Source organism: Cynara cardunculus (genome assembly GCF_001531365.2).
Source record: "Cynara cardunculus var. scolymus isolate 2C chromosome LG 1, CcrdV1, whole genome shotgun sequence".
Taxonomy (NCBI): Eukaryota; Viridiplantae; Streptophyta; class Magnoliopsida; order Asterales; family Asteraceae; genus Cynara; species Cynara cardunculus.
In genome coordinates, this window is record NC_037528.1 from 49,687,246 (window position 1) to 49,696,935 (window position 9,690).

Genomic DNA, 9,690 nt, shown 5'->3' on the forward strand with positions numbered 1-9,690 from the left:
ATATCTAAAATGTGATGTTTATCCTGTATTTGATTGTGTTTATCTGCAGTTAGTTACACGAATTCAGATATGGGATGAAATCGGATAGGGATGAACGGGTTTAAGAGTTTTTAAGAGTTTAAGAGTTTTAAGAGTTTTAAGAGTTTTAGCCAAATGCTTTATAATATAGTATAGATATATATATATATATATATATATATATATATATATTTATTTATTTATTTTACTTTTTTTCATCCCACCAATATGGGATAAACAAATTTTAACCACATTTTAAGATTAAGGATTTGAGGATTCCTTAAATCTCATAATGTCATGTCATTCTAGTTGGTTTCTCCTTTAATATATATATATATATATATATATATATATATATATATAGGGTATATTTCTTTTACAACCTTGTGCATTTGTACAACCTTTGCAACCCAATTAATTGAGATATTTATAGAAATTATTGGAGTTCATTTATTATGATTTGAATATTTATGGAATATGAATAGAGTTTATTAATTATGATTAATATATATTCATTTATGAATTTCATTCTAATTAGAAGGGTACTCGGACAATACAATGATATATATATATATATATATATATATATCTCGATCTTAATGTTCCGTTTTATTCTGTCTATGTAGATGTTTTAATATGGTTTTTATATGGTTTTGACTTTTGAGAAATGGATGATGATTTTATTTTTGAATAAAATATAAACTTGAAGATTTCATAAAATTTTGAAAATAAATATATCAATATTAGTATCATATTAATTATTTAAATGTTTTTGTTTTTGTGTAATTTCTTTAATTCAATTTTTTATTATAATTTAATTTATATTTAATAACGAAAGTAATTTATTTTTGATTTAATAATTTTAAGGATAATAATTAATTAATATGTTAGGACTCAATGATTATCTTAATTATATTTTAGATTTTTTATATTTAAAATAAAATGTTTATTTTGTATTTGACTATGTTTATCTACAGTTAGTTACACGAATTCAAACATGAAGTTTTAATAAGTTGTCCTTATGCACAATTTATTTGTAATCTAGAATTTTAAGTAATATGCATTAATAAACAGTATTTCTTATATAAAAAATAGTTTTTAAGAATTTTGGTAAAATATTTTATAATATTGTATAGATGGTAGTAAACCACAACATGATCTATCTTATGGTGCCTTCTTGAGAAGAAAGGCTAACCTATCTCAACTTTTAAATCCTTCTCTTACTTTTTGAAATTTATGGTATACCAAGTCCTAAATAATAGTGGATTTCTGCCTATAATGGATCTGTGTCCTGAGTGACGATTGCTAGGCACATAACATAACTCGGTGTCCCAAGAATTCCATAGGCTCCAACAAAATGTTTCATGCATATCATGGAAGACTGTTAATGCATGAACATATAGCACATGAATTGTCACTTAAAAGTTTTGTCAATAGCCGGGATTATCCTACAATTGTCAATAATCCTACTAAATCATTGGACCTCTAGGTATTCAAGTCTAAAACCATCTCCATCAAATCCCTGGGCATCAAAACAGAAAACCCACAAATAAAGTTACCGAAAAGTTGATAGAAGCTCCAAATTCTAAAGACATTAAATTCCCACGTCATCACGAAGGAGTGCATAGAAAATAAAACCTTTTGTTACTTATATAGTAATCCCATATAATAACTACCAGATTAGAGGGCAATCCGCCTTTCATAGAAAAGGCAATAAGAAGGAAAAATAACACAAGTCGGTTTGAAACATAAACTCTTGTCCTGAGGTATCTTCTTGAAAATTCATCCATACATGGATTCATCTTTAACAGGTATTTCGTTCATCTTCCATTGTCAACTTCAGAGCCGCTTGGACTTATGACAGGTTGAATTCTCATGTAGGGATTTCTGGTTAACGTCTCCCCCTTCAAAGCGGCAATGTACCTGTCGTTTGTATCTTCCTTCCTCTGCAGTTCCCCAAGGTACTCTCCCAGCCTCTCTTTATTCACTTTTCCCATCATCTGATTCACACACACATGGACAAGTTTTGAGTGAGTAAACAGATAATAATAATAATAATAAATAGAGTCAAGTATGATACAACAGGAGTTCTCTTGATTTGCAAATACATTCTCCATTTAATGGAACAAAAAACTCAGGTGGACTGTTTCAGCTAGGCCTTTATCTTTCTTTGCTGATTTATTCTTCAATTTGAAAATCTGAAAATGATCACGTTGTTAGTGGAAGGGCTTTCTCTTCTTTGTAATGGCCTATATAAGCCAGTCTTTCTCATTCAATGAATTAAATCATTCAACAAATTGCTTGAGCTTTTGTTTAGCTTATGATACACTAACAAGATCGACTTTTGCTTTAGCTTGGTGCAAGGAAAAAGTTGTGTGACAATGCCTTTATGTTGTTCTATACTTCAATTGTTCATCTAAAAAGGAAACAAAGAGGAGGATAATTACACAAAACAAATGCTATCAACCAGTTTCATCTTTCATGTCCCCAAGTCATTACTATGATCAATAAATCAACATCTATCATAAAGTCAACTGTCAAGAAAAAAATGGTTTATCCCATATAAGACAAGACACCAGAGTAGAGTATTTTACCTGGCTTTTTTTTTCCCATGGATTTCCATCTCATTTCTACTTCCATGTGCACCAGTTATCTCTAGCAAGGCCATGAGAAGGGAATAGAGAAGCCTTTGTTTTCTTATATAGTTTAAAGCATATCCAATATTTATTTTCTCTAGTAATATACCTGATCCCTATAAAGTATCAAAGACAACAAAAAAATTGATTACTTGAAACTTGCATTGCCAACATATACAACAAAGATGAAACTCTTGTTTTGTTTCTTCTAAACAAACACATATTGCAGGAGAGCCTGGATAAACTGACCAAACTAAGCTCCAGAAGACTGCTTGTGCAACAAACTTTGGTAGCATACTCTTGAACAACAAAGATAGGTGGTTGATCCATATACATCTCCTAAGAACGTCATTAAGGGTGCGTTTGGTACGCAGAACAGGGTGGGCAGGACAAGACATGACAGGACAGAACACATTTGTCCCATGTTTCCCGTGTCCTTATGTGGAACAAAGTGGAACTAAGTAGAACACATGTGGTACATGCGGGTTCCCCCTTACCCCTCTGGAACTAAATGAAACAAGGTAACATTTGACCAATATACCCCTAAAAGATAAAAGAACTAATACGCTTTCAAACAACTTTTGATTCCTTCATCAGAGCTGCTCATCGATCTCCTGTTCTTGCCTCCTCCTGCGCATCGATCTTCTTCCTCAGGTAATGTCCAAATCAATTTCTAAAACTTCTCCTAATCAATTTCTAACTTCTCCATCGATCTCATGTCCTGTCATGTCTTACCAAACATTGAACATCAGTCCTGTTGTCCAATCTGCGTACCAAACGCACCCTAAATAAGGAATTCTTGATATATGACTCGTGGAGAGACCAATTATAAGTAGCTGCAATGAGACCAATTATAAGTAGCTGCAATGCTATACAAATGAGAATGAGACCATTTCAAGACTCGCAGCTTCAGAGTAACCTTCGGCGACAACCTTTGGCATCAACAAAAATATTCCAGATATCACACAACCCCATAAGTTTGTCTCCAACCCATATGAAAAAGGTTGTGATCAGTTCATAATCTCCTTTAAAAGTAAAAATTTTGTAACTGTTTGGCCTATGATCATATAAAGTACTTGAGAGGGAGCAACAAGATGGGCAAGAGCAGCCATGATTTGACGTGTTCAATTTCATTTTCGCTGGAAATAACATAATTTTCACTGTCCATATTAAGCTCATATTTCTTAAGGACCAGATAATAGGCTAGGACTAAAAGGCCCAAATAATGAATGAAGCAAATATCCCACAAAGTTGATTCCTGCCTCTTGTATGAATGCCTCATTACCTCAAGGCCCCAATTATGCACCTCGTGCCTAGGCATGGCTTCCACAACATGGCCTTCACCTTTCATAACATTGCCTTCACCATCTAGAAAGTAATCCTCAAATGATTTGTACTTGGTTTTTTGATGCACTTCAAGTTTGTTTCTTTGAGTCCCCACTCTATCACCCTTTTTTAAGGCCCTACGTGACTGATGAGTCATCTTTTACTGTTTCAAAGTAATTGTTATGAGTAGTCTTGGAATAAGTAATCTACTCCTAAGAAAAAGGAGGCATAGGAATAGGTGCTTAGTTGAGCTAGCTGGTATGCTGTTTTAATTTTTATTTTTCTCATGTACAGCTCTATCTATAAATAGAGCAGGTTATCTTTTCTTGAATAAAGTATCGAATCAAGTTTGATCAAGTTAAATACCATGTTAAAGTGTGAGTTTGAAGAACCAATTTAAACAATTGGTATCAGAGCCATCATCACAAGAGTCTGTGTTTGTGAGAAAAGTATGCAAGAGAAGGAGATAGAGGCTGATGGGAGACAATGGTAATAGCGCTAAGGGTTTTGTGGTACCGCCTATACCAAAATTCGAAGGGCATTACAATCATTGGGCTAGACTAATGGAGAATTTCATTTGGTCTAAAAGAATATTGGGATCTCATTGAGAAGGAAATCAGTAAACCTGCAGGAGCTACCCCAACGAATGCCAAACAGGATGTGATAGACGATGAAACATTGAAGGACTTGAAGCTCAAGAATTTCTTATATCAATCTATTGATGTGGATATTCTTGATACAATCCTCAACACTGACGCTAGCAAGCAAATTTGGGACAGTATGAGGCAGAAATTCCAAGACTCAACAAAGGTAAAGAGAGCTCAATTGCAAGCATTATGAAAGGAATTTGAGATGTTGCACATGAAGGAAGGGGAGACTGTCAACGGCTATTTCGCTAGAACCCTTGCAATAGCCAAGATCTACGATCGAATGTTACAAATGCCACAACCTGGGTCATTTTGCTTCAGAATGCCCTAGTTGGGAAAGAAGTGCTAACTACGCTGAGTTAGATGAGAAAGAGGAGCTACTTCTCATGGCATTTATTGAAAAGGAAGAGGCACAAAGGGAAGATGTTTGGTTCTTAGACTCAAGGTTGTTCGAACCATATGACAGGAGATAAAAAGTGGTTTGCAACCTTTGATGGTGAATTTTCGCACTCGGGAATGGCAAAAGGATGCAGGTACGTGGAGCTTATTATAGAAGGAAGAACCCATGTGATAAGCGATGTATATATGTACCCAAATTGACTACAAAACCTTCTCAGTTTAGGCCAATTTCAAGAGAAGAGGTTATCAATTCTGATTAAGGATGTGTCATGTAAGATATTTCATGATGACTGGGAATTGATTATGAGTACGTATATGACTTCAAACAGACTGTTTGTTTTATTAGTTGAGGTACCTACTTCATAATGCCTACAAACGACAAGTTTGATGCAAGGAACTTCAAGGCTTTGGCATCTAAGGTACGGTCACTTGAACCAAGAAAGTTTATATTGCTTATCCAAGAAGCAGCTGTGAACGGGCTGCCTCCCATACAGAAAGTGAGAGAAGTATGTGAAGCCTGCGCTAAAGGAAAACAACATCGAGTTTCAATTCCGAAAGTTGCCAGTTGGAGAGCAACTGGACCTCTTCAACTAGTCCACACCGATTTATGTGGTCCGATCACACCTAAATCAGTAGGAGAGAAAAGGTATGTACTAACGCGTATTGATGATTTCAGCAGAAAAACATGGGTCTATTTCTTGTTTGAGAAAAGCGAAACGTTTGCTCACTTTAAAAAATTTAACGCTATGGTTGAGAATGAAGTCAAGTAAAACTAAGTTGCTTAAGGAGTGATCGAGGAGAAGAATTTAACACAAAGGAATTTGCTGAATTTTGCGCCATCAATGGTGTCAAAAGATAGATTACAGCATCGTATACACCGCAACAAAATGGTGTCGCAGAAAGGAAAACCGAACTATTATGGAGATGGTTCGATGTCYGCTAAGTGAGAAAAACATGCCAAAGATTTTTTGGGGTGAAGCAACTAAGTGGGCTGTACACATCCTAAATAGAAGCCCCACTTTGGTGGTAAAAGACCAAACACCACAAGAATGTTGGAGTAACAACAAGCCCAACGTTGACTACTTCAAAAATATTTGGGTGTATTGGCCATGTTCATATTCCCAAACAGGTGAGAATAAAGTTGAATGAAAAGAGCCACAAGTGCATATTTTTGGGCATTAGTGAAGAGTCCAAAGCCTATAAAATGTACGACCCAGTCTCTCGAAAAGTTGTGATTAGCAGAAACGTGATCTTTGACGAGCAACAAGGTTGGAATTGGGGAAGGACTTCAAACGAAGAAAAGGATGATGTCTTGGTAATAGTTGAAGAATAAGAAGAAGCAGCTAGCAAGGTAATTGAAACTAATAGTTCTAGTCCTGTATATCAGCAAGTTCCCTCAAACAATGCAACAAATGAAGATTGAAAGCCCTGGTGAAACTTCTTCCGTAGAAGTTCATGCTGAAACATCTCAAACTCAGGAAGAAAGAAGAAGAGTACCACCAAGATATTTGCAGGATTATGAAAGTGGGGAAAGACTTTCCGAGGAAGATGAAGAAGAGACACAACATTCAGTCATGTATACCTCCGACAGTGATCCAATAAGTTACACCGAAGCAGCAAAGGAAGAAAAATGGAGGGCTGCTATGAATACGGAAATAGAGGCCATTGAGAAAAACAAGACATAGGATTTGGTAACTTTACCAGCAGGTGCGATAGTCATAGGAGTTAAATGTGTCTACAAGACTAAGATTAACGAGAAAGGAGACATATATAAATGCAAAGCGAGGCTCGTTGCAAAAGGATATGCGCAAAGGTATAGCATCGATTATGAAGAGGTGTTTACGCCTGTTGCGAGATGGGATACCATAAGAATGCTCTTGGCATTGGCTGCACGTAAAGGTTGGATTGTCTACCAACTTGATGTAAAAAGTGTCTTTCTTCATGGCATTCTAAAAGAAACCGCGTACGTGGCGCAACCTGAAGGATATGTTCGAGCAGGAGAAGAGCATAAAGTCTATAAACTCAAGAAAGCTTTATATGGGTTGAAGCAGGCGCCAAGAGCATGGTATAGCAAGATTGAAGAGTACTTTGTTCGTGAGGGGTTTGTCAAATGCAGTCACGAACATACGTTGTTTACTAAAGGAAATGCATGTAGTAGCTACCTTATTGTGAGTCTTTATGTGGATGACTTAATTTTCACAGGAAATGATTCAGAATGGTGCGAAAGCTTTAAGAAGTCGATGAAGCAAGAATTCGAGATGACAGATCTTGGAAGGATGCATTACTTTTTGGGTGTTGAAGTTCCACAAACAAAAGATGGGATCTTCTTGTGCCAAAGTAAATATGCAGAGGATGTTCTAGATAGGTTTGGAATGGCAGATTGCAATCCAGTAAACAATCCTATTGTACCAGGATCCAGGCTCTCTAAGGAGGAAGGTGGAGAAGAAGTTGATGCGTCTCTCTATAAGCAATTGATCGGGAGTTTAATGTATCTTACTGCCACCAGACCCGACATTATGTTTTCTGTTTGTTTTTTAAGCAGATTTATGGCATGCCCAAGGGAAGCTCATTTCATGGCAGTCAAAAGGATTATATGTTACATTAAGGGTTCGGTCAACTTGGGATTATTTTACAAAAGAAGTGATCACAATAATACACTAGAGGGCTATACAGATAGCGACTTTGCCGGAGATTCTGATAGCAGTAGAAGTACGTCGGGGTATGTGTTCATGATGAGTGGAGCAGCAGTGGCTTGGAGTTCAAAAAACAACCTATAGTAACCCTATCTACTACAGAAGCAGAGTACGTAGCAGCGTCAACTTGTGCGTGCCAAAGCATCTGGATGAAAGAAATTCTTAAGGGGTTCAACCAGAATCAGTGCAATGGTGTAACAACCAAATGTCACAACAGTTCCTCAATAAAGCTCTCGAAGAATCCTATCTTTCATGGTAGAACGAAGCATATTAAGGTAAGGTTTCACTTCCTATGTGAGTTAGTCAAGAAACGAGAGATCAAGCTAATTCACTGGGGAACACAAGACCAGATAGCAGACATAAATGACAAAGCTGTTAAAACTTAACACGTTCTGGAAGTTATGTAACATGCTTGGAGTTCAACATCATCATGGAGCAAACTGAGTTGCCTATGCATTCTCAGTTTGGGGAAGGATATGATGAGTCATCTTTGACTGTTCCAAAGTAATCGTTATGAGTAGTCTTGGAATAAGTAATCTGCTCCTAAGAAAAAGGAGGCGTAGGAATAGGTGCTTAGTTGAGCTAGCTGGTATGCTGTTTTAATTTTTATTTTCTCTTGTACGGCTATATCTATAAATAAAGTAGGTTATCTTCTTGAATAAAGTATCGAATCAAGTTTGATCAAGTTAAATATTGTGTTAAAGTGTGAATTTGAATACATCCACAGCTTTTAAGTTTAACAAGGGATCACTCTCTTATTGCAGGTTGACCGTTTTATTGGATCCATGATGCATATAATAACCTTCCTTCAGTCCGTACTTGTTGGCTGTTGCCTTTCCTTTCATCTCCAATAACTGCTTCTCAAAGTCAATAAGGAGTCTAAGCAATTAATTCTTTTTAAATACCAAAGAATAATACAATATATAATAACTGACCGCAGCAGTTGATCTGGCCTGCTTAAATCCTCGAAAACTATGATTTTACATGTTTTTATGTTGTTTGCTCCAACAATACTCGGATAATCCAAGGTAATATAAGAATCTTGAACTGAAACAACCCACAGACAAGAATGATAATCACTATGTCCATTCCAATGAAGAATTATAGATTACTTAATAAACCACTTAGGACTTGGCCTAGTGGCCACCTCCTTCCGTAAATGCCTTGCCTTAGGCGTGCCCACCGGGTTCGATTCTAGGGAAGGACAGATTGTCTTTTCCGGTGCTTGCTTATGAGGTATGGCAAGTAGGGTTCACAAAATATGGACCACGGGGCCATGAGGTCCCGCCAATAAACCTTTTTATAGATTACTTGATATAGGGAGCATCTATCTATAAGGAAATAGCAAATCAAGTCAAAAGGGGAATGCTTGAGACAAAGAGAGTTGGTGTATGTACTAACAAGGGTATCGGGGCGAGCGTTGCGACGGAGTTGGGACTCCAGCTGCTCATTGCTTGAATTGGTGAACTGCATCACACAATAACCGATGGCACCGGGGACAACCGCGCATACAGTCGCAAAAGCAAAGAAAAATGGCTTCGAATCTCTCGTCTGCGTCACTAACCATCGCCATAGTGTAGACATATCCCCCTTTCGCCTTTTGGTGTTTCTTCGTCGGTGGCTCCTCTGATAATTTTACTGGTTTATGGGCCGGAATGTGAGGTTGTCGGACTTGGTTTATATCAGTTTTGCTTTTTTTTCATTTTACTATTCTTTTGCACCAAAGAAATTCAACCGTCCATTAAGGAAACCTAAACCCTAACGCTGTGAGTGGTTCATAAAATGTTTTTTTTTGTAATGAAATGAAATTTGTCAAAAAAATTGGGAAAATTACAATAAAAACCAATGGACTTTTTTGTTTGGAATGATTAAGTTCTTAGATTTTTTTTGGAACAAATAAGTCCTTGAACATTCCAAAACATGTTAAATAAGTCATTGGACAATTTTTTGGAACAAATAAGTCTTTGGAAA

At 36.4% G+C, this 9,690-nt stretch overlaps 1 protein-coding gene across 2 annotated transcripts; it reads right to left on the bottom strand.

Moving 5' to 3' along the window:
* Positions 1-1,601: 1,601 nt before the first annotated feature.
* Positions 1,602-9,400, bottom strand: LOC112520999. Of its 2 annotated transcripts, XM_025129634.1 has the most exons (3): positions 9,121-9,400; positions 2,613-2,770; positions 1,837-2,018 (listed from the first exon to the last, which is right to left on the bottom strand). In XM_025129634.1, exons 1-3 carry the CDS (start codon positions 9,301-9,303, stop codon positions 2,015-2,017), a joined length of 345 nt encoding a protein of 114 aa, XP_024985402.1. In that variant the 5' UTR covers positions 9,304-9,400; the 3' UTR covers positions 1,837-2,014. The 2 variants fall into 2 exon arrangements, with proteins under 2 accessions (XP_024985393.1, XP_024985402.1); XM_025129625.1 differs by lacking the exon at positions 2,613-2,770 and having other exon boundaries at positions 1,602-2,018; positions 9,121-9,389.
* Positions 9,401-9,690: the final 290 nt, after the last annotated feature.

What these genes read in the sequence shown, in the direction of transcription:
- LOC112520999 (XM_025129625.1), bottom strand. Translation starts at nt 9,303, where the DNA reads ATGTCTACACTATGGCGATGGTTAGTGACGCAGACGAGAGATTCGAAG. An exon ending in ACGCTCGCCCCGATACCCTT is followed by an intron (nt 2,019 to 9,120) that starts GTTAGTACATAC and finishes TGTGTGAATCAG; the next exon opens with ATGATGGGAAAAGTGAATAA.